The 25258-nt window shown below is 36.6% G+C and overlaps 3 protein-coding genes and 1 long non-coding RNA gene across 4 annotated transcripts in view; 2 read left to right on the forward strand and 2 right to left on the reverse strand.

Annotated features, from left to right (window-relative positions):
- Nucleotides 1-21736, reverse strand: part of LOC145822695 (cyclase-associated protein 1-like) — a 35721-nt gene extending 13985 nt beyond the window's left edge. The window contains exons 1-9 of the mRNA XM_082920466.1: nucleotides 18166-21736; nucleotides 15087-15255; nucleotides 14942-15006; nucleotides 11647-11956; nucleotides 11415-11562; nucleotides 11211-11320; nucleotides 11024-11079; nucleotides 10870-10926; nucleotides 10505-10648 (exon numbers count right to left, since the gene is read on the reverse strand). Of these exons, the coding sequence (XP_082776592.1) occupies nucleotides 10505-10648; nucleotides 10870-10926; nucleotides 11024-11079; nucleotides 11211-11320; nucleotides 11415-11562; nucleotides 11647-11956; nucleotides 14942-15006; nucleotides 15087-15255; nucleotides 18166-18420 (1314 nt within the window). The 5' untranslated portion in view covers nucleotides 18421-21736. The remainder of the gene's footprint in view (nucleotides 1-10504; nucleotides 10649-10869; nucleotides 10927-11023; nucleotides 11080-11210; nucleotides 11321-11414; nucleotides 11563-11646; nucleotides 11957-14941; nucleotides 15007-15086; nucleotides 15256-18165) is intronic.
- LOC145820819 (uncharacterized) lies at nucleotides 6638-8000 on the forward strand. The gene is made up of 2 exons (XM_082917363.1): nucleotides 6638-7497; nucleotides 7980-8000. Exons 1-2 carry the CDS (start codon nucleotides 6868-6870, stop codon nucleotides 7998-8000), a joined length of 651 nt encoding a protein of 216 aa, XP_082773489.1. The 5' UTR covers nucleotides 6638-6867.
- On the reverse strand, nucleotides 9382-9579 carry LOC145822698 (uncharacterized). Its single transcript, XR_014364350.1, has 2 exons — nucleotides 9453-9579; nucleotides 9382-9420 (listed from the first exon to the last, which is right to left on the reverse strand). It is a non-coding gene; the product is annotated as an uncharacterized LOC145822698 (long non-coding RNA).
- On the forward strand, nucleotides 21720-25217 carry LOC145822697 (uncharacterized). The gene is made up of 4 exons (XM_082920467.1): nucleotides 21720-22140; nucleotides 22223-22329; nucleotides 23976-24302; nucleotides 24394-25217. Exons 1-4 carry the CDS (start codon nucleotides 22026-22028, stop codon nucleotides 24991-24993), a joined length of 1149 nt encoding a protein of 382 aa, XP_082776593.1. The 5' UTR covers nucleotides 21720-22025; the 3' UTR covers nucleotides 24994-25217.
- The last annotated feature ends 41 nt before the right edge of the window (nucleotides 25218-25258 follow it).

Consider the following 25258-nt stretch of genomic DNA (forward strand, 5'->3'; position numbering starts at 1 on the left):
ATGTGATTGGGTGATGGTCGGGATTCACCATTTGTTTGTTGAGGAGATAATTGGAAGGTGATTGTCAGCGTTTGAAAACTTTCATGGCATTTCTATTTCAACTAAAACCCTGGGGGTGAGATTTTAAGGTTTGTTTTAAGAAAATATTTACAAAATGAATTGGTTTTACTCGAAGGTTATGACATAAATCCTTTGTTGAAAAAACGGTGTGAATTTAAGCAAATTTTTGAGAAAATGTATAAATGAGAAAAAGGGTTTTCTTTCAAGATGGTATGAACAACCCTCGTTTTAACTAGTTTATGCAACCTCTTTGTTACCTTGTGTGGATGATAACTTGTGTTGGTAATAATAATGATCTTGACCGAATTAATTTGCGTGATTGTGGTATTTTGTGTTAATGGCACAGCTGTTATCTCTGTTAATTGTTATTGAGAAAATGTTATGTTGAGGTTGGTTGAGGGATCACCATGTGAGTGATCGGCATTATTGGGTGACGGTAGAGACTCACCAGTTGTTACTTGGAACAAAATTGGAAATGAATAAAATTTGGGTCTTGCTTGAAAGACATAAAGCGTATTTTTGACTTGTGACCGGTGTGAGTTTTAAGCACCTCTAAGAAAATGTTTTATATGCAAAGAAATGACTTTTACCAAGAGTTGAGAAAATGATGACATTCTTTTTTTAAAGGGATTGAGTTGTTAGTTATTATACCCTTATGGTTGGGATGGTGTAACCACTTTATTTGAATTGCTAAATCTTGGACTTGTATGTTCGTTTATGTGGGTCGATTGGAGTTGTAAGGGCTTATTAGGCCGGAGTCTTGCCTTGAGTCGGGTTTTGTTGTAATCCTTTCCTTTTGAGTGAGTTAACCAAGGATCTTGTAGTGAAAACTTTATTTTTCCTCCATGTTGGGGTGTTAAGCGCTCGAGAATGTTGGGCATGCGGTGGTGGTTGTCTTTTGGTGGATGCCTTGGGTATGCACGTTGTTACTGTTGTTTTTGTTGTTGTTCTTGTCTCATAGGCCCAGCGAGTGGTATGGGTCAAGGAGACGTACTTGGTCTCTTCTTTGTGTCCTTGGGGCTCTGAGATGTCGGACCCAGAGTCGGGAAGGTATTTCAAGTTTGGTTGTAACCGGGAGTTGGTGTTGTGTTTCCTTGGTTGGTTGGGAGGTCTTCCTTGGTACCCGCGTTTTCTTCTCGAAGCGTCAGCTTTTATTTCGGCGTCGTTTAATTTCATGGACGAAATTTCCTAAGGTGGGGAGGTTGTGATGACCGGTGCGTATTTTGCCTTGTTCTCTTGGGTTATGTTGGATTTACCTTAGTTAAAATGTCGGATTCCAAAGTGTGGTCCAGTCAATAGTTGAGTTAGTTGTTTTTGAAAACTTCTCTTTAAAAATTTTTGTCCTTTGTTTCAAATTCCAAGTCTTCGCTTATCCCGGAGGGTGCGAGGTCGACTCCGAAGTGTTGGGAGAGAAGCCGAGGATTTTTCCGGGCTGGAAGGCCAGAGCCGCACGTGCAGGGCCTTGGGCCACACGTGCGGGAAACAGGGGAAGGCTATGTACACACTGCAATATATGCAGGTGCAGAGAGGAGGTGCGGAGGAGGACCGCACGTGCGGGGGTGACAGCCACACGTGCGGGAGGGCGCTCCGCACGTGCGGCCAGGCACGTGATCTGTCTTGTTTTTTGTGCTTTTCAGCTATGCATAGCTCTTTTTGTCCACTTTTCATCCATATCGGAATGTACCTCTCTCTCTCTACAATCTCTCTCTCTTTTTCTCTCATCTTTCTCTATCCAAACCCTCAAAACATTGTATTTTCTTTTGATTCCAAGAATCCATTGAGATTTTAGTGCTAGTCCCTTATACCAAAATGATGAGCATATCGAGGGCTTCGTCTTGACCGGTGGAGATCGAATTCCGGCAAAGTTGATTTTTGGGCTTTTCTCCTCTTCTCTCTTGAGGTAGGGATTTCTTTGTTCTTTTTCAATACATCTTTTATAGATAGACATATGGTATATTCTACTGCATAAAAATCATGTTGTTATGGATCTTTTTGGAAAATCATAAAGAGAGATCTAAGTGTTGATGTGTAAGGTTGAGATTTGAGAAAATAGATTGCTGATTGGGTTAATTTGAGGGAAATGGTTTAACATGTTATGGGTAGAGAGAAGCAAAGCCCTAATTGTTTTTGTAGTAATGCTCAATAGGTGAAAATAGTTGAAATGGTGAGATAATCATGTTGTGAATTAAAGAATTTGATTAATGGCTTGGTAATTTATTTGTGATTAAATCGGGTCTTATGATTTTTACATTTACCTTGTGTTGGGTTGATTGTATTTGAAAATAACGGATTGATAATTTGTTAAGTGTTAATGAGGAGTTAATCATGAGATTAGGAATTTTGGGCAACGCCCTTGTTGAGTGGGAATTGAGCTAATTATGACTTTGTTATCCGTGGGTCGAGTTTTTGGTTAAATGAATGAAACAAGTCTCTTTTATTGTACATATTTATGTATATAATTGGTGAATCGCGAATTGGAAATTTTGGAAAGTAGTTTTGGAAAGATAGACATGATTGTAACTCTTTTACAAATTAAGAAGGAACCTTGGTCAAAGTTGAAAACCTTGGAACGTCATTGTTGTTGTTGGACTTAATGCCTCATAAAAATGGGATGAGTGTATTTCGCGCATTAATGCATATTGCTTAGAGGTTTTGTCCTTGGTCATCGGTGGAGAGTGACATTGTAAATGTTGAAATGGCTATGTGTCTATAGTACACTAGAGTTTTCTATGAATGTTGTATAAAGTGATGGTTGGAAAATGTCTAATGCACTGAGGCCTCGTTTGGGAACAGGCTAATTTAGTAACTTTTTGGCTATTTGGCTAAAAAGGTAGGTAAAAAAAACTTGTATGTTTGGGATGACTTTTTGGCTAATTACGAAAAGATGTGCAAAAAGTAGAGAGAAAAGAGAATCTTTGACTTTTTGGTATGGGTTGTTGGCTTTTTGGCTAATTTAGTAACTTTTTGGCTAATTGGCTAAAATAGCCTCTTGCCAAACGAGGCCTGAGAATGAGAATGAGAATGAGAATGAGAACTACCATTACCTTCCAGCTAGCGCCTGGAGAATTGGTTGCGCTGAGAATGAGAGGTACTATTACCTTCCAGCTAGCGTCTAGAGAATTGGCAGATGTGCCATTACCTTCCAGCCGGTGTCTAGTAAATTGGTATTTCATTGTGGAAAGATGTATCATTGGCTTACCATACTTGAGGCAGGTAGGGCGGAATTTATTTATTATTATTGCTCCGGTATATTTGAGTATGTTATGCGTTATGATGGTTGTGGTTTTTGGAAAGCCGAATTGCCTAAATTGTAGAACTATATAGCTGTTGAATGCTTGTTGTGTTTCTTTTCGTACTAAAGGTATACTTGCAGGGGCACGAATGGGTGGGAAGTAGACGTGAGTAATGCGTTGAGATTGTAAGTAATGTGAAAGATATCGAATACTCGTGAACATGTTTTTGAAAAGTCAAATCAGGTGCAAGTCTAAAAAGTGTGAGAAAGTGTAAAAGGTTTTTGGTGAAAATTCTTACTTTTAGAAATTTATTACTACCATATAAATCTTGGTAAAAAGGTAATAAGAAGAAAAAAGGGTGAATTACTTATGTTATGGAATGAAATGAATGATTTTAAGAAAAATACTTATATGCGTATATTTCTATATAAACCATCACATTATTTATACAGTATGAGACTAAGCATTCATGATTATAGCTATCTATAGGTTGTTATTGTTGAGGATCATGTTGAGATCCCTACTGGACTATATGTTCATCCCACGTTGCTAAATTTTTTTCAGGTGAATACGGAGAAGTGTCTCAAGGTCAAGGATCTTCTTTATCTGTTGGCCACGGGGCCTTTTATTTTTGGGCGAAATGCCATTGATGTAAAATGGTTAAGCCCTTTCTCTACCTTGTAAGATGTAAGCCTTCAGGCAATTTATTTGGATATACTCCTGTTGCATTCATTTTATATTTGAATGAGAGAATTATTATTTATGTATTCCTTGTAACTATAACGAGCTTCAGTATGCTATCTCTGAAATTGAATTTATAATAATGGTTTTGGTAATGGATACCGAGTAATAAAAGTGGGGCATGACATAAATCCACCTACAATAAAGTCTACAATCATTCCAAGCCATCAAGTGTCTAAGCAATATACAGGTATACATACAGTGGTTGCCCACGTGCATCAAAGATTTTTAGGGTAAAAAAATGTTCTTAAATATAACATTTAGTCACTAGTTATGCAACTAACAAACACAAAAAAGTAGCATTAAAACATTATTGCAGAACCCAATATGAATAAACTGAGTATTGGAGAAAATAATCCAACTTCAAGAAAAAGTGGGATCTAGGTCACTTTTAACTCATCACAAGCCCTAACTTGAGCAATGTGAGTGAAGAAGTAATGAACAATAGTCAACTCACCACCCTTCTCTCCTAGAGTGAAAGTCAAACAATGCATCTTTAAAGTATTCTAAATTTTCTTATATGATTACTGTAGGGGGTCTAAAATGAACAGTAATGATAATATCACTTAGAGAGGCAAAGCTATGCTAATGAATCGATAATCTAAGGAGATGGAGAGTGAGTAGCCGGGCGAAAGTTGAGCAAGCGGTTTAGGAAGGAATGTATGGTAGTGGAGCATCTCCCCAAATCCCTCAAAGTTCTCCCCTTCAGTTCTCTTTCCAGTTGCCTCTCAAACCTTGAAAAAGTGGATCTATTTATAGGCTTTTCCTTGGTACTGATCATACCAAGTGGCCAAATAGAGTGATGACACATGTTCCTGAAGATCATGCGAAATATTCCTTGCCCTAACCGCCAAACTTTGGTGGACATGTGTCCCTCGGCATGTGCCTTTTTGGTATGCACCTCGGAAGGTGCCATTTTGCTACCTTCCTTGGTGGTATTATGCGCAACATTTCCTTACTCAGTACAGTTTCCCAAAACATACCTTCTCCAGAGTTATCGCTTGCTATCAACCATTCTTCTATCCGACTCAGCGACTCCTCCACTCTTAGCCACCTAACCACAAACTCTCCAACTTCCTAGGATGAAGGCCACAACGAGGCCTGGACTCAGCCCCACTGCCCCTTTGCCCAAGGGGGCTTCCTTGGTCCTGCCAGTGCCACCGAGGCAGGTCCTTAGCCTAGGTAATAGAAAAGGAGTCCCTTACTTTCGGACTACCCTGCTCCTATCTTTGCAGTATACTGGTATCTCTGGGGCCTGCTATCAGCGCTAACCGGTAAGCTTCGGGGCCTGCTATTAGCATTGAATTAGTTATGCTTTAGGGATTGCTATTAATGTAAAGCATTAATCTCTATTTGTAGAGAGGAGGCCTCTCTCAAAGGTTGCTATCACCTTGGGGAGTCTTGCCTCAGAAGATAGTTGTTGAGGCCGCAGTCACCTCGGCTATTCTTCCTTTGGAGGGTATGCCTCAAGTACCTCTACTCTTGAAGGCAACGCCACAATGGACTTCCTGTGAGGCGGTGCCTCAGTGAATTACCTCAGATACTGGACCGCGGTGGGTCCTACTTCATTAGGTTGCCTCAGATACTTCCACCGCAAACGGTCCATTTGGATCCAGCGAGTCGACCTTGTTCGGCCTTCTTGTTGACCCATTTTCCTTAGGGTTTTGCCCCAACTCCTTTAATCATCATTAGTCGTCTAATCAAGGTGACCTTGGCGGTTAGATCAACACTTAGAATTTCTACCCCTCTACAATTACTATTGAAAAATACGTTCAACTTGTATTTCTAGCATGATGTTAAACTATTTCTCATTTACAATTTTTTATTTATATTTACAAAAAATTTAAAAACCGTAAACAAAAACTTGTCTCGCGTATATTTTTATTTCTAAACACATGTAAAGAATTTACAAAATTTACTAAATTCTAATAAACAAAAAAAAAAAAAAAAAAAAAAAAGGATTTTACACTTATTTAAAAATAAATTTTCATTCATTCCTTCTCTCCCTCACCCCTTTGCAATACCACCCATCACCACCTGCAGTGACCCCCACCTCTTGCAACCATTTCCCATGTCCACCACACCACCAGTTGTTGGCAAACACCTCTGGCAAGTTTCCCTCACCTCCAATGGCCAGCAACCACCTCAGCTATCACCTTCGGCCACCCTGTCTCGCTTGTTTTCAAATCAAGTTTTTGAAAACAAGTGTATAGCAAATGTATGTTTTGCTTTCATTTCTTCCAAAAATAAACATTAGCATGTTGAATATTTTTTGTAAACAAAAAATAGGCAAGTGGAAATGTTACCAAACGGCAATTAAAGATTGTTAGAATTTACCATAAACCTACCACCACTACCACCTCACCTACTCCACTAAACCTAACCCACTACACCACTACCACCTCCACTTCACCTACTCTCCACCTACTCCCAAACACACTCCTATATAATAGGAATCCTTGTAATTGTAATATACACAACACATCAAAATCAATCAATAATAAGATCATCAGATACATTTATTCTCTCTGTATTTTTCTCTTTATACATTGATTTTTAACATGGTATCAGAGCAAGGTTAACAACTTAGTACTTCCGCTTCACCGGCGGGCGGCAGCCTCGCCTTGGCCGCCCGCTGGACCTCTACACATACCTTCTTTATACCTTCGTTGGCATCATCCCTTCCGACCCTCTGCATCTTCTTCTTACATTCCTCTTGCTTGTCTCCCTTGGAGTCTCCGACTTCCTCTGTTTCTCAACCGCTCAGGAACTTCTTCTAGTCACTGTGATTAGTTCATCAAGCTGTGCTCAAGTGCTTTTTTACAGAGCTATCATGAGCCTTGGTGGCCCTTCCGTGGGTTCTGGTGAGAGAAGTGCTAGAAGGGCATTTGAGTTTGGGAAGACCCATGTGGTCAGGCCCAAAGGCAGACACCAGGCCACTATAGTCTGTTTGCACGGCCTCGGCGATAATGGTGCCAGCTGGTCCCAACTCCTGGAGACGCTCCCTCTTCCAAATATTAAATGGATTTGCCCAACTGCTCCTTCTCAACCAATATCTTTGTTTGGTGGTTTTCCTTCTACTGCTTGGTTTGACGTACACGACCTTTCGGAAAATGCTCACGATGATTTAGAGGGTTTGGATGCAACAGTAGCACATGTTGCAAGTCTGTTATCCACAGAGCCCACTGACATTAAGCTTGCAGTTGGAGGTTTTAGTATGGGTGCAGCAACAGCCCTCTATTCTGCAACTTGCTTTGCTCTTGGGAAGTATGAGAATGGCAGCCCATACCCAGCCAATTTAAGTGCCGCTGTTGGACTAAGTGGCTGGCTTCCATATGCAAAGAACTTGAGTAGTGGGATAGAAGGGAAAGATAAAGCTCTTCCAATAACCCAGTTCCCTCGTTCACTACACCCACATTCTTGTTTTTTTTTAATCAACCCACTATCTCTCTCCCTTTGCGCAGTGATTGATTTTTTATTTTTCTCTTCTTTTTTTTTTTTAAAAAAAAAAAAACAAACATCATCATCTCCTAGCCTGGCAGCCGTATCATCCATCCTCTTTTTTATTTTATTTTTTAACCCACTCCTGCACCCACTCAATCTCCCTCTCTCTCCTCTTTTCTCCCTTTACTTTTTCCCACTCATACTTTTTTGGTTCCATCTTTCCACCCACGCATGTTTCCCACTATATGCTTTCTCCATTCATATTTTCTTTTTATTATTCTTATTATTAAAAAAAAAAAAAAAAAAAGAGGAAGAAGACGAACTGCAAACTCATTTTATTCATATCGGGCCTCACCCCGATCACCATTTTACACCAAAAAAAAAAAAAAAAAAAAAACCCACAAACAAACCAACCACACCCACAGTGGGATTTTTCTTTTCCCTTCTCTATTCTACTGCAGGTCTCTTCTTCTTACTTTTATCTTGGGTGTCCCGTGCCAGTCCGGTCTCCGTGTTTCCTAGACTACCAAGCAAGTTGCCTCCCCCCTGCTCCTCCACTGCAGCATATGGTGGCGGACCTCCAAATCGCCACATCACGGTGGCCTTCCGCTTCAGCTCCTTATTTTCTGCTTTCAACACACTTATCTCTGCTCGCGCATCCTTATACATGCGTTGGAGCAGAGCCAGCTGGGCGGTTAACTGCTGCACCTCATTTGTCCTACTCTGCAGCCGGTTCGACAAGTTTGTGACCGCCGTCATGCTTTCCACACATACCTTCAAAGTATACTGATTGGCTTCCACATCTGACTGCACTGCCATTCTTTGCTCCACAGACCGCATCGGAAAGTTCAACGGAGCAAACTCCGGGGCGCTTGGTTGAGTTTCCAGTGCCACCGCACCAGTTCTCTCTCTTGTTGACTCGTTGAGGTCGGGAAAGAGGGTGAGCAGCCCGCGGGAAGACGATGCAGCCATTTTCTAGGCAACAGAGTGTTACACAGTATCTCTCTCAGCAATCTCTCTCAGAAAACAGAGTGTTACAGAATCTCTCTCAGAAATCTCTCTCAGAATATCTCTCGCAGGTTTTTTTGCCTCAGCCTCAGCCTCCGTCTTATAGCCGAGGCAGCCACGCGCATCGCGCGCCTCTTACCGACAGACGACAAACGGGCGCGCAAGCCAAGGCGCCCACGTGCCTCGCCATCATCATGTCCGGCACACCTTTTTATGGATTGGGCACGCCTTTTGATGGCACGCCTTTTGAAAAATTGGGCACACCTTTTGAGGGTGCATTTTTTAAGGGTCCGACAAGACTCTGTAAACTGTCCCGACATTAATTTCGGTTAGCTCCTTTATGGGTCCGACAAGACTCTGTAAACTGTCCCGACATTGATTCCGGTTAGCTCCTTCATGGGTCCGACAAGACTCTGTAAACTGTCCCGACATTGATTCCGGTTAGTTTCTACAAGGGTCCGACAAGACTCTGTAAACTGTCCCGACATTGATTCCGGTTAGTTTCTACAAGGGTCCAGCAAGACTCCGTAAACTGCCACAACAACTGTCACAACATTGTCTGCTACAACGGTCCGACATGACCCCATAAACTGTCTTCTACATCGGTCTGACACCGCCATCCAGTGTCCTCTACACCGTTATGACACCACCATACAGTGTCCTCTACAACGTTATGACACCCCCATACAGTGTCCTCTGCAACGTTATGACACCACCATACAGTGTCTTCACCAATGGTCTGACACGACCATACAGTGTCTCCTATCCTTTTTTTATTTTTATGTATTTTCTTGTTTTGTTCCTCTCTTCAAACTCAAGTTGGTTAGTTTCTATCCTCCTTGAGTTTGCGGGGGGCTGTTAGAATTTACCATAAACCTACCACCACTACCACCTCACCTACTCCACTAAACCTAACCCACTACACCACTACCACCTCCACTTCACCTACTCTCCAACCACTACCACCTCCACTTCACCTACTCTCCACCTACTCCCAAACACACTCCTATATAATAGGAATCCTTGTAATTGTAATATACACAACACATCAAAATCAATCAATAATAAGATCATCAGATACATTTATTCTCTCTGTATTTTTCTCTTTATACATTGATTTTTAACAAAGATAGTTTAAAAATCCTAAACATGTTTAAAAAGATGAGCAATTGATGATTTATTGGCTTCTGCAATAAATTAAATGCCTAGGCATTGGCCTGAGATATTGGCTAGGTCACTTAGCCAATCTGACAGCATTCACCCACAACATGCTAGCCACTGCCCAGAGACCTCAACACCTCAACATCATTATGTGGAGCTGAAATCACTTTAGCATCCAACTTCCCAAAATCTAAAACCCTCAAGTTATAGAACATTCTCCTCATAAGAAGGTATAAATGTTCCCAAAATCTGGTTTTTGCAAGGTGGATGGCTATTTAGTCAAGCCGTTGTGTGCTCTTTGGGCTGTGGCTGAGCTTCATTGTATATTTTTCTGTTTTGGTAATAAAAGCTTTATTACCAAAAAAACAGGAAATAAAATGATAAAATGGCGAACTACAAAGTATATTCACAGGCCAAGGCAGAATAAAACCGCCCAACAAATGAAAAAATTGTGAAGCTTATTCTTTTATTGATGGCAATACAGTTAATAACAACTTGCGTCCAAAAGTTTATTAATGTTAGTTTCAAGAGCACAAATTAACTCTGCATTGCTTTTAAATTGAATCAATTGAAGGAGAGGACTTTCATGGTTAAATCTATTTCCGGTGACGTTAAAACTAAAATTATGTTAAAAACAATCATTGAGGCTTGAATTTCTGTTACTTGTCAGAATATCTCACTAGCCTACATTTTGACATGGTGAATATGGTAGATATTCCTTATTATTTTAAAAGTAAAAGAGGTGTTAGTTGACATCAAACAAGATACATGTTTTTTTTTTTAGTTTTTGATTTCTAGTAAGAGTCTTGAGAGAGTTTATCTGTAATTGGGAAACCTAAACGAAACGTAAAACATACCCAATCATCTTGTGGCCCAGCACCAGGTACCAGGACATTGATTTCGCTTGACTTAGCAGTCGTTATAGAAGCCTCCAAAGAATCTTTGCTCAGATATAATTGGCAACCTGCTGTGTTATCAACTGAAATTGTTGGAGCTGAACCCTAGAACAGCAACAGAAAAGTGATCAACTTAGATCATTGTGATCTGGCAAAAATTATGCAACCATTATGGTTTAAACTAAATTCTAATTTTTTAGGGACCATTAAGACATAATACAAGAAAAACGAATATGTATTAGTTTATGAACTTTGAAATAACAGAAAAATAAAATCTGAAACTTTTTTAAACAGTGCCTAAATGTACACGGGAAGAAAAGGGATACCTGGCATTGTACCTCAACACCATTGCAATTTACAATTTCGCAAGCAGCCACAACATCCTGTTTTCAAGGTGCATTAAGTGAGTCATATCCCTTACCATGTGTTGACTCCATAATTCTTAAAAAAACTGTCTTCTCACTAAGTTTTCATACTGACCGTGAATACAACCCCCATCTTAGTGCATTTATCAACTGTTATGTTGTTAACTTTCCCTGCACAATGTAACAATAAGCTCTTCCTGACTTCCTAAACAGGAATCCTACTTGAAAACACTATCTATTTATTGGTAGCAACAATAATATTAAAAATACAATCGAGGTGCATGCAAGATAACAAAAATCACCTTGGACCTGTAAAACAGAATCTTTGCATCCAAAAATATATACTGACTGCTTTGAATCACAATCATTAATCACTAAATTCTTCTTCCCAATTTGATTCTCAACTACCCACCTGCCCAACATGGAGTGTAGCAATGACAAGCAAATCAATATCAAACGCTTTTATGAGTTGTGAAACATATTATAAAGCACGAATATGTACTCACTTACGACCCATTTGAAGCTCTAGCTTTGGAGGTCCTGTTTTAGAGATAGAGGGAGAATTGACACGACTTTCTTTTTCATTAGCACCAATAATGCCAGTCCTATCTGCACGGTTCTTGGTTTTCATATCATCTGTGACCTTTCGCAAACCTATGAGGCAAGAAAATCAACTAAAAATGCCCAATGAACATTGGGAAAAGAAAGAGAAAAAGTAGAAGAGTAGCGAAGAACTACCTGTGGTAACTGACTTCCCTGAATTAATTTCTTGAAAAACAGCAGACATCCCTTCCTTTGGGCGTGATGATGAAGGCTGGGGAGATTCTGAACTAAAGAGTGATCCTGGTGGAGGAGGTGGAGGGGCAGGGGCTCTTGACGTAGAAGCTTTTGATGGAGCAGAAACAATTGTTTTTCCTGTGGCACTCCAAACAGGGCCCAAAGGATAATGACTCTTCACGTAATCCCTCAAACCTGGTACATACAGCTCCTTCAGAGCTTTTGCCCACTCCAAATGATTCGGGTCTTTATTTTTGTACCCAACGAGAATCTGATAAACAAAACAAAAAAACCTCAGCTTTTGACCAATTGAAAACAGTTTTCCTGCCAAATTACTATATTTTGGAAAGAGGAAAACACATCCATAACTGCATAAAAGTATGACATAAGCATCAAACATCACAAAGGCTAAAATCAATTTATCAACATTGCACACCCATAAGAGGTAAGGTTTTCTCTTTTTTACCATCTATTTACTTGGTCAAAATCTTCACATACGCGTCGCTCATCAACATGGAAATAAAAATGGCAGATATACATACATATATATGAGTCGATTAACAAACAGAACCTGTCAAGTGTACGGTTATAGATATAGTAGATCCTAAAATCATATGAAAACCCCCAGCTACCATTGCTCTAGGAACATAACAATTCTAATACTTTGCTTATCAAAATTCTGCAGTTCTGCAAAATGAAAGGAACATGGATTCTCAAGGAATTACCATTTTCTAAGAAACACGATGGACATCACTAGCTCCCTTTGACTGCAGCATGTAAGTTCTTCAACAGTATAGCTTATTCCTTGTCCCATATTGTCGGTCAATTTTTAAAAAACAAAACAAAACAAAACAAAACAAAAACTCAACTCTTTAAGAAGATCATTTAATGCATTCACACCAACTACAATAGGACAAAATCTTAAAATTACTCCTATTTTTCTCTTGAAAAATGCAATAGCTTTGTATTAGAAAGCATAGTTGTCAAATTGGGATACAAATCGTGAATCTTTTTTTCCCCCTTCTAAATCGCATATCGTATCGCATCATATCATATCATATCACATATCTTAAGATTTTTTAACATATTTAAAAATAAGTAGACAAATAAATATAGTTATAGAAAACAAAAATTCCTTGAACGAACAAAACACTAAACAATGAGTAATTATTAAAATTACAGTAGGTTGCTTGAAAGATAAAATCCATATAACATGTATAATCCTCAATACTTAATGCATATAAAATGCAAAGTGGAGTTAAAATATGTTTAAAATACTATCTTAATTCACCACTTAGGTTTTAATATTTAATCTACAACTTTTAAGTTCTCAAAGAGTTTGACCATAGTAGAAAACTTTAAACTGTAATCGGTATAAGTAGGCATAAATCAACCACACAAAATACTTCATCGAATTGTAAGATATGTATCATGAATCGTAGAATACTAACAATACTATTAAAAATTATAATTCAGTAAAACCAATAATTAGATACATTAACCTTTCGATTGGACAAATTTTGTGAGACATTGCAAATAGGGCAGAGATATATTTAAAATATAAAAAATAAAAAAGAGATGGAGAGTGTATGATCTTTGGTAGGAATATCATAACAAACACTAGATGTGTTGGAATGTGTCTCACATCGCCTGAAGTTGCCCCATTTGTGCTAGTTATAAGGCTCCAATTTCCCTTTCCTTAATACCTGGGTTTTAAGGATAAGTGCGGAGAAAAGAGTTGTACAATATTGGCTTTTCAATTTGGTATCAGAGCTTGGTTGGGCCTGTAATTGGTGTGCCGTTTATCCGGCTATTGTATGTTGTGGTTTAGAAGGGTGTGTTGGAATGTGTCTCACATCGCCTGAAGTTGCTCTATTTGTGCTAATTATAAGGCTCCAGATTCCCTTTCTTTAATACCTAGGTTTTAAGGATAAGTGCGGAGAAAAGAGTTGTACAATATTGGCTTTTCAATTTGGTTTCAGAGCTTGATTGGGCCTGTAATTGGTGTGCCGTTTGTCCGGCTACTGTATGTTGTGGTTTAGGAGGGTGTGTTAGAATGTGTTCCACATCGCCTGAAGTTGCCCCATCTGTGCTAGTTATAAGGCTCCAGTTTCCCTTTCCTTAATACTTAGGTTTTAAGTATAAATGCGGGCTGGGCTTTTCAATTAGATGAACATAAAAAACAAAAGAAAAGAAAAGAAAAAAAAAAAAAAAAGAGTATAAAGTATAACCCTAGATGAACACCTATATCATAATTACATTAGAGATGATTTTTCTCTCTTGCTCTGGGTTAATGTAAAGCAAACGTATTCTAGTTTTCGAGACAAAGCAGATAGTCAGCCAGATGAGTCGCCCCCTTAACAGGCATGATGCCTGGGTTCGATTCTACTGTTGTGCAATCCAACTACGTTCACTGGCAGAGCTAGTGTAGAATGAGTGGTGTCACTTGACACTACTCAACTTCGAATTTTTTTTAAATAAATATGAAATTTACTCAAAATATTTAAGATTTGACAAATTGAACCCAGTGAAATTAGAGAAAAAAGGAAAATTATTATTCCTATTTCACTTTATTATAAATAAAATCTAAAAATTTGTTTTTAGTGTTTAAAATTACACATATGATTCTTAATTCATATTAGAATACAATTTTTGAAGAAAATTTATGAAGAATTGTAGTGAAAATAACAACTACAATTATCATGGTCATTAATTCTACTAATTACAACTTCAATTGTGAAAAGATCTTTTGTTTCGATGCGATAAGTAATGGTTTTTTTTTTTTTTTTAAATTTATTCAGAGTGATGACTGAATCAATGTTTATGTTAGTGTAGATCTTTGCTTGATTTTATTATATAGCGATTTTAAAAAATGAAAACTTGTGAACAATTATGTTAGTGTAGATCTTTGCTTGATTTTGTTTAAGTATTAATTCTCAACTTTTGTTTTATAAGTAATTTATTAAGTTTGAATTATTCTGTCGATATGATTGAAAATATATAAAAATTATAATGTAAAATTTGATTTTGATATAGGTTGTGTAGAAGATATACTAATATAATGAATGATATTGATAATAGTTATTAAATGACCCCACTGACCTAAAATCCTGGCTACGCCAGTGACTTCTTTCTCCTTCCACTATTCCTATTCCCCTCCTACTGATTGTTTAAGAAAAAAATATTCTAGTTTTCATAAGAGCCATATTCTAATGAGAGCAGGTAGCTTGCAGAATATGCAAAGTATGCAAAGTACCTTGTTGTTGTAGAATTCGGCCATTTGCCAACTTTCTTCGACATGTGCAATGGGCATGCTCATACCTTGAAAAGGGGAAGAAGATTAAGAAACCAATGTAATGAAACCTATTTCCAGTGTTTGAAACAATGAAAATTTCTCTCACCGCAATCTTTGCCTGTATATGCAATCCAAGCTAGAGCAGTGAGACTGTCAGCAGCAGTTTTCAAGTGGTCAAAGAAATCAGACGGCCTTCCTTCTGTCATCGCATTGGCTTTCATTATCACTTCATTTAGTGGCTTGAGAAATGCTGCCAACCCTGCATTGTCAGGTTTCTGCACAATAAAAAGGAATGCAGTTAACATCATTGTTACATCTCCCCAGAATAAATCAATAAACATAGTTTATAGCAACATAAATTATAGCAGAAGAGGAATGTAGTAAAATTTGAACCCTTGTAGAGCATTTTAACTCAACCCTAGCGTCAAGATCTCATCCAATCCATTGTTCTCTTTCTCAATGACAACCACATCATCAATCAGTTAAACCACTAGGTGTTTATCAGTAATTATTTAGTTTGTTGCAATGATAATGATTTATTGTTAAAAATAAATAAATAAATATAAATAAAAGCAGTTTAGAAATTTTTGCAACAGTGTGCCTCCAATAATCAATTCGCGCCGATCATGAACACCTCCAGAGTAAGAGAAGACCCTCAAAGAGATCTGATACCAATTGAAAAGAAGCAGGGACGGACGCAAGATTCTAATGTCGGGGGGGGGGGGGGGCAACTGTATATGCAATTAAAAAATTTGTAATGAGCATGTGATATACAATATCAATTTCTATCCAAATATTACAAAAATATATAATTTGATGTTTCCATTCATCGTATATAATTACAAAATATTACCAAAATACAATTTGATATGTTCTGGTAAAACCATATTAATTTTCAAAAAAGCAATTATTTGCTCCACATATATACTTAGGCCTCGTTTGGGAACAGGCTAATTTAGTAACTTTTTGGCTATTTGGCTAAAAAGGTAGGTTAAAAAAACTTGTATGTTTGGGATGACTTTTTGGCTAATTACGAAAAGATGTGCAAAAAGTAGAGAGAAAAGAGAATCTTTGACTTTTTGGTATGGGTTGTTGGCTTTTTGGCTAATTTAGTAACTTTTTGGCTAATTGGCTAAAATAGCCTCTTGCCAAACGAGGCCTTAGGCATCTAAAGTTATGCTCGATAGTTGACAATAGAAATGTAATACAAAAGTATAAATAGTTGACTGAAAATTACACAAATGGTTCCATTACCAGCATTACCAAGTTCATACTCCAATCTTTTTTCCTCAAATAATAAACCCTAACTCTTCTTCGAGAGAGAGAAAGAGATAGAGAGACGAAGATCATGGAGAGAGAGAGAGAGAGAGAGTGTGTGTGTGTACCAGAGTACTGCAGGAGGAATCATGATCTTGAACACTGGAAGACTCACGACACACGAGAGAGAGATTGTGTTTTGGATCACAGGTTCTGATGATTTGGGTTTATTAGTTGTGAAATAAGAGAGAGAAGAGAAGCTTCTTTGTTTTGAATATATGATGACTGCTCTAGGTAGGTTATTGTTGCCTACATATGATTGAGACTTGTATCTTCTTGAGCAATCATTTTTTTTTTAAAAAAAATTATTTAGTTATAAGCAAATAACTAAAAAATTGAAGTGCCAGCAAATAAAGAGATCCCTAAGTCTTTCAAAATAAATCTTGGTTATGGTGACCCATATGAGATTCAAGTTGAGGTACCATGGAAGCCCCAAAGGTGTGATGGTTGTAAGACTTTTGGCCATACCACTAATTTGTGCCCTCAAAAGCCAAAGTCTTTGAACCCTCCCTCTTTCAAACATGAGTGGAGAGTCAAGGACACTAAAACACAAATTCTGACTAAATGGGAAGTGGTGAAGAAAAAGGGGAGAGATGGTGGGCAAGGTTCAACGCCATTGATCAACAAAGAGAGAGAGACGCAATCTTCTATCCCCTCAACATCTAATGCCTTTGATGTCCTTGAATCGTGTGATATGGACGAGTTAGGAAATGGAGATTCAAGTCAAGAGTTGAGAAATAGAGGGAGTCCATCTCCAAGTGATCCTAGTTATGGGGAGACTTCAAAAGAGAATAACAGAAGAAAACTTAAAGCGAAACTTCATGACTTAAAGAATGCTAGAAGGAAATTCTGAATCCTTATTTTGTTGGGAATGTTGTGCTTGTTTTCTATAAGTTCAGTTTGTTTTTTGATGGAGTAGTTTATTTTGTTTATTTTTGTGCTCCCATCAAAAGCTGTGTGTTGAACTTCATTGTATATTTTTCTTTTTTGGTTATAATATGACTTACTTATCCAAAAAAAAAAAATAACTAAAAAATTTGGATCCTAATCAGACAAAAAAGACTAACATATTAACAAATAAATTCTCAATTATTTTAACATTACTAAATTTAAAATAAAAAAGTAATCATACTTAAAAAATAAATTATTATTATTATTAGTAGTATTAGTATTTATCAAATAAATAAATAAATTTTTTAATTTTAAAGTACAAAATTTAAGGGGTGGAAGTTCTTAAATTTTGTGCAAAAAACTTTGGGGGTGGCGAACCTATGTAATTTAAAAATATCTATAATTGTATTACTATATTTAGGGGGTTTTTTCAAAACTTTGGGGGGGTCACCCCCCCCCCCCCCCCCCCCTCCCTCTCGGTCCATCCCTGAAAAGAAGTACCAAGCTAAAGTATCCATCTGTAGTACTTGTTTCTCATAACAAATTACACAAGCATTCCCAACATAAAACGACATTCTTGGCAATATAGTGGATCCAAATTCACCTGATTTCATAAGGTCCCCACACAAATGTTCCCAGAATGAACCAATCATGTTTTGTTATTTTCCCAAACTGTTCCTATTTTGGGGGCCATGCAAGTACACCTTCCATACTATTCAATGGGCACACTGCCACCTTGAAATTCCTGGAACATTAGATAATTCCTCCAAATGTTCCATATTTATGAATCAATCACAAGCACGAACTTTAACACTTGAAATCAAGACTCGTAGATTTAGTACTCTCATATGAGATATATATATACACACACTATTGAAACAACATACATAACAGAATTCCAACCGTGGCACGAACTTCATCCAAATCAAATTGTACAATAAGACACGTTGAAAACGAAAATTTACAAGAAAACTAACCTGAGTTAGCTTGACCTTGACGAGAAGCTCTCTCTGAGCGGAGAAAGCCTCTGCGACAACCTTCGTCACATCCAAAACTTGACCCCCAATCTTCTCCGCAGCAGCAGAAACCTTACCAACGTATTCCGCCATCAGATCGTCGAATGCGACGACTGTCGGATCCAGCGCTCCGCCGCTCTCCGCCGAACCCCCAGGGCGGAGCGACTCCAGACGCGCCACCGCCGATTCCAACCTCTCTATCAGCTTCTCCTCCATAGCCCCCTCTCCTCTCTCTCTCTCTCTCTCTCCCTCCCTCCCTCCCTCTAGAATTTCAGATGGAGTAGATCTGGTGGTTCGTTTGTTGCTCTCTATATATATGTGTATCTGATTTTTGTATATATATATATATGTATGTATTGCTTGCTTTTCTTCTGTGAAACGCAGAAAGGGCAAAAGGGAACTTGGAGGTTTGTTGATGCGAAATGTGAATCTCAGAGTTTGGGCGGGATTGGGTTTACAGTTCGAGTGTGTGTTTGTGGGGTACCCACCACGTGTCAGTTGTACAGTAGATTTTGGCGGGTTATTGCGTTGTGCAACACCTGGACCTTGTAGTGCAGTTTAATAATAGTACTCCCCATCCCAACATATTAGTGCCTCAGCTCAAAAAAAAAACATATTAGTGCCTTATTTTATTTTTTATTATCTTAAAATATTAATTCCTTTCAAAAATTAAATATAAAAATAATATAAATTTTCTATTTTGTTATTTTTTTAAATTAATAAACAATATAAAAAGTACAATTATAATATTGATATTCCAAAAAAATGTACTATCAAAAGGGTAATTTTGAAAAATTAACTTTTTTAAAGTGCAATAATTGTATTACTAAAAAAAGTTAGATTTCCCAAAATGGACCATTATTTTAGAACAGAGGGAGTAACAATGACACATTGGGGTGTTTTGAAAGAAAAATAAAAAATCAACTTTTAATTTTTTATTTATTTTTGCTTATATCATTTTTTTTTTAACTCACAAAAAGGTAAAATAAATTTAAAAAGTCAAAGAATCAGTTTTTTACCAACTTCTCAAAACACTATATAATTGTTGAAAAATCCAAGATAAGAAAAATATACGGTATTAGGTGTAGTAAATATTTTTTTTATTGGTGAGAGATTTATTCTTTGTAAAATAGTTTAGTAAAAAATCATTTTATTTGTTTTGAAGAACATTTTGTTTTTAATTTTACCTTGTAATTTATTTGCTGACTTTTGTTGACTATCTATTCAAAAAATTTCCCTATCTGTTCAAAAGTTTTGACTATCTGTTTAAATTTATATCTATCTGTTTAAATTTTTTTCTCTGTGTCCAAATTTTATCTGTGTAAATTTTCTATCTATCCAATTTTTTCTTGTATGAACTTTCTATTTGCTCAAATTTGCCTATTTGTTCAATTTTTTTCTTGAAATTCTTCTATTTGTTCAATTTTTTTTTTTTAATCTGTTGAAATACGAAGCCAAGCCAAATTACCAAACCCTATCTGTGCAATTTTTTTCTTTTATCTGTTCAAATCTCTCTTCTCTCTATTTCTTCATCTCTCTCTTTCTCTCAATCTCTTCCTATATGTTCAATTTTTATCATTGTTATGCCCCAAAATAATTACAATATACCCATCTCATAACAATTAATAAATCGTAAAATAATTGAATTGATAAGCTTTCATTAATCAGAATTTGATACACAAAAGGATGACACATATGACATACATTCATAAGCAGTCCATCCTAAATCTACAGCATGTGTTACAAGATAATGAAAAGAAATGAAAGCTAAATAATAATCATATGCCTTAAAGGCTTACATTTTTCCAAGTCAATACTTGGGTACATCAAAAGTGAGTCTTAAGCTCAATACAAATAAAGCCTTAGGCTTGTATAAAATTAACTACAAAAATACAACACTGAGATTTCAGCTTTACAGTCCTCTCAAGCTAAGTCCTTGGTGGAGGCATATCACTAACACCTGAAAATGTTTTTCCCATATAGGATGGGTCAAAGCCCAGTAGAAATGCTACAACATAATGTATAAATCTTAATAAAGTCATAAAGTTTTATGCATATGCAATGCACATGCCAAAATATTTTAAATTTCTTTCCAAGAACCATGTCACGCCAAGTTTATTTCACAATTCTCCAAATCATGCCCTTTACAATAGAAAACAAAGAAGAAATCTCAAACTAGTACAACCTTTCACGGATATTTCGTCCGCGAGAACTGGCACCCATGTATACGCTCGTTTTTCGGGACTTTTACTCTGAACACACAGGCCAACTTGATTTGGTGATACATACATATTTCCAACGTTCACCCATTTTTCTCAATGTCATATACATTTTCAATGTAGTAAATAAGTAACAATATTCAATGTATATGGATGAGAAATTAGATTTAGTTCACCTAATTCTCATGCAATTTCTACAACACTCCTAGCTATCATCCACCAATAACCCAAAACAGATATCTCTAAACAAATAAATAAATTTCATTAAAGATACACTTTTTCACAATCTCAAAATAAGAGTGATAATACATATCCAACTCCACCCTCATCATTATCATTATTTCAATTTCATAATTTCTATATCAATTCTATTTTCCTTTTACAATCTCAAACATTAACATTTTTGGGCAAAAACCTTTTCTCTTTGAAAATCAATTTCAATGTAGGAAATACTTTATTTCAACATATATCAATCTCAATTTCATACCTACAAGCTTTTCCAAGAGATCATTTGAAAACCTTACTTTATCATTTTAAATTCAAACTCTAGGTTTTACTAAAACAACCTAAACCACTATAATACTTTGAAATAGCAAATAACTAAGGTAAAACTTATACAAGAGTGTGGAGAATCACTACCTCAAGCTAGAAGATGAGAGAGAGAGAGTGAAAAAACTTCAACATCGCCGGAACCCAACTTTGTTCGGATGAAAATGAATCTCTAAATGAGCTCTGCCTTATTTTCAAAGGGAATAGGGTAGAGAAATCAATAGATCTAAGTGTTTTAGAAGAGAGAAGGTGAATTTTAGAGAGAGTGTGTGTGTAGCTCTAGGGTTTTTAGAAAGTTTAGAGAGAGTGTGAAATGAAAAGGTGATGTAAAAAGTGACTTTTACGGACTGATATACGTGCAGTTCGCTCGAGCATAAGACATAAAAGATGTGACCGCTCGAGCGTAAGAAGTTATCGCTCAAGCGTGAAATACAAACTCCTAGTAGTTTTATAGATAGAATGCCAACGCTCAAGTGCAATAAAAGCCGCTCGAGCTAAGACTGCTCGAGCGAAGAATACCAATTCCCAGTTGTTTTGCAAACCTACAAATGTACTGAGAGATCACAAAGACCGTTCGAAGCGCAAGAAGTGACGCTCGAGCGTAGAAGCAAAATTCTAGGCAACAAGGTTTTTGAAAAATAAGGTACCAACATGTTCCAAACACAACCAACATAACCCAAAAGCCAAACTCAAAGAAGTATAAGGGAAAAGAGACATAAATGACTATATAAGGCAATGAAACCCGGATCCAAAACATTAAGGCTCTGTTTGGTTGTGAACTGAAATCAATTTTCAACACGTGGGCTCGCGTATGACGTTTGGATACAATGTTCAAAAATTGATTCCGCGTGTTAATTCAAATTACATTTTCAAAATCTGTTTGGTAGCAAATATCTCCTTTTCAACGTTTCTGCCTTGTTCATCATCTCCCAACTTTCACGTGAACCTCATCTACACCTGTCCTTCAGATTTATCACGGGCGACTTCTCAGTGTTCAGATTCATCACGGATGAGTTTCAGAGAGTTTCAGAGGTCAGACTCATTTTATAAATAATGAATCTATCCAACCCGCTTCATACTCGTATCATATTTCACAAATCAACTGAGTTACGATTTGTGCGTTGCGGACGATTCTTATTACGGGCAACCAATCAACGACGACTGCGAGGTGAAATTATTCACAAAATTATTCACATATTTTGTTATAGGGAAATTATTTGAAAAATTCATTCTAATTTTTTTTTTTTCAGGTCAAATTTATCAAATTTATTGTCGAATTCGACGAGCAAACAGTGGCTCGTTTAATCAGTATACACATTCCATCACCGGCGATAATTATTCAACTCCCACTAATCTGGTAAATAAATCCTTCATTCTTCATCCTTCATCTGTTATCTGAAAATGATTTCAAACGAGTCGATCAACTGTTTCAACTTTTTGTTCTTCAAAAATAGTGTAAATCATTCATCTGTTATGTATAAATGATTTTGGAGAAGTTGAAATCAGTTCGTAAATGGTTTATCAGAATTTGGTATGTCGTATTTTCCATTTCAGATCGGTTGTTATTTGAAATGATGAACGGTTTGAACCTTTCTTCTATCAAATGTATAGTGGCAGTGAACATACACACCCGGCCGGTCGTCCCCCGGGTCATCCGGCCGGTCGACCGGCCGGTCGACCACGCGGTCTTCCCACCTCTCTGCCGCTTTGTCTTCCACCTTCCATTCCTGAATGGTTTGAACCACCGGTCCTCCCTGAACTGTTTGAACCCACCGGCTTTTTTACTATTTTTTTTCCTTAATTTCAATTAACAACCAATACTAATTTGTTTTGAATTCAAATCAATATAACACAATGTTAAACACATTATTAAACATTGAATGTTAACTAATTTTTTTTGTAAAACATTGTTAACATTGTGTTTTTTTTAATTAAGCTTTTTTTTTTTACATTGTTAACAACCAATATTAAATTTTTTTTATTTGATTGTTAATTAAAAAAAAATTACTGATTTCTTTCCTACTATTTAAACACAATGTTAACTGAATTTTGAGGCTTTGAGAGCAAAGACACCCCAATGTTAACTGAATTTTGAGGCTTTGAGAGCAAAGACACTCCTAGCGCTGGCACACACGGTTAAAACCAGGGATAGCTACTGTTACATTACCATTTAGACATATATATGTCTATATTTATTTATTTATATGGTAAATAAGATTTATACAAAATATAGTAAAGTTTTTAATTTTTATAGCATTTCATTTTTTATTAATAATTTATCATTCATATGAATATGAATTAAAAACGAAAAAATAATAATGTTATCTTTTTTACATTAAAATATTTTTTATTTTGATGTTATGAAAAGATAAGTCAATATACTTATGTTAAAATTAATTAAATTTTTTCATAATTTTTCAACATATTAGAATATTTATGTATGTATTTTAATTTTTTATTATTTTGAGTCATATTTTAATTTATAGAAATAAATAAATAAAATGTTCATACCATACTTTTGTTTTGATCGAGTTCATACCATACTTTACCCTCCTTTTCTTTCTAGTGGTTGAAATTACATTTTATAAAATTAAAAAAAAACGGTTTAGCGAAATTTTTTTTATGCAAAATTTTTTTTGATAAAACAAAAAAATGTTTTTTCCATGACTACTTGCAAGGGGTCGTTTGGGACACAGGAAAAAAAGTTGGTTTTGGGTTTATAAAAGTCGATTTTTTTTTATTTATTATTTGTGGTTATATTTCTGCTATCTGATTTTTTTTTTTTTTTTTTGTGATTATATTTCAGCTATTTAAATTCAATTAATCTGCTACGTACTTTTTTCCTTGAAATAAAATAATCTGTACTTTTTCCTTTATCTGTGTTCTCCTTCAAATCATTTTGCACTGTTATTGTTGTATATCCATCGCAGTGTTCTTTAAAATACTTTGTTCTGCTTGTATATTCATCCCAAACTAGTTTAAATATAATTTGTATATTTATAGATGGATGGAAATAATTCCGATGACAATGAGAACACCAAAATGTGGACGCCCAGAATTGAAACGAAATTAATAAATATGTTGAGAGATGAGGTTAGAAACAATCAAACAACGGGCCGTACTACTTCATGGACAATTAGGCATTGGAATCATTATGCAAATCAGTTGCACAACATATATGGATTTCGGTATACAGGTGTTAAGGTGCGCCAAAAATATCAGCGCTTGAAAGCTGATTACCAGACATTCAAGCGACTCCAGGCACAAACTGGTCTGGGATGGGATCCTATTATAGGCACTGTTGTTGCACCCGATGAATTTTGGGATAAGGTTTTCCATTAATCTGTACTATTTTCTAATTTTATGGATAAACGTTTCATGATATACACAATGCTTAATTCTTGTTTTGTACTTGTTGTAGGCTAGCAGAAATGTGAAGAAGTTTAGGACAAAAGGGTTTGAATATTTTCAGGAAATGGCAGAAATTGTTGAAAATTGTTGTGCTACAGGGGCCCTGTCTCGTGCATCCACACAAGGACCCCTTGACTCAGAAGAAGAAGACGACATGTTAAATAAATTTTGGAACGTTGATGCTGGTGGGAGTAACGCTGGTGGGAGTAATGCTGCTGAGGCCATTCCTGTTGACTTATTCGGGGATGAGTATATAGATCCAGCAAAGGGCAAAAGTCACAAGAGAGGCCCTGCAACCAGCCAGACTGACAGTGGCCGTTCCAAAAAGTCACAGTCAAGTGGGTTTGATGATGTGTGTGCTGCTTTCACATCCTATGTACAAGCCAAAACAGGACATTCACGTGCACGAGAACATGAGACTGAGGCTGTAAGTGCAGGTGGTGATGATTATTCCCTCGATGCATGTCAAGATGCATTGCTTGAGCTTGGGGACATACCACCGTTGCAGTACGTTAGGGCACTGACACTGTTCAAGGATAAGGAATGGCGAAGGTTTTTCATGCGCACTCCTACCCATTTGCGCCTAGCCATGATCCTCGCTTTGCAGTGAACTGAGATTATCCCTGTTTTGCTTGTGTTAGCAAATCTTCTTGGCTGAACTGTTTGATCATTTAATTATCCCTGATTTGGTTTTAATTCTTATTTTTTTCATTCCATCATATCCTCTTTCCTTTTCTATGTTCGTATGTTTTTTTTTTTTTTTTTAACTTTTAAGTGTTTTCTGTTATATTAAAACTATGGAAGTTATTATAATATGACCATGTGTTAAATAAATTTTGTTATCCTCTGAATTTTACTGTTGCACGAATAACGCT

This window comes from Camellia sinensis, chromosome 3 (genome assembly GCF_055761805.1).
Source record: "Camellia sinensis isolate YWXY chromosome 3, ASM5576180v1, whole genome shotgun sequence".
In the NCBI taxonomy this organism is placed as follows: domain Eukaryota; kingdom Viridiplantae; phylum Streptophyta; class Magnoliopsida; order Ericales; family Theaceae; genus Camellia; species Camellia sinensis.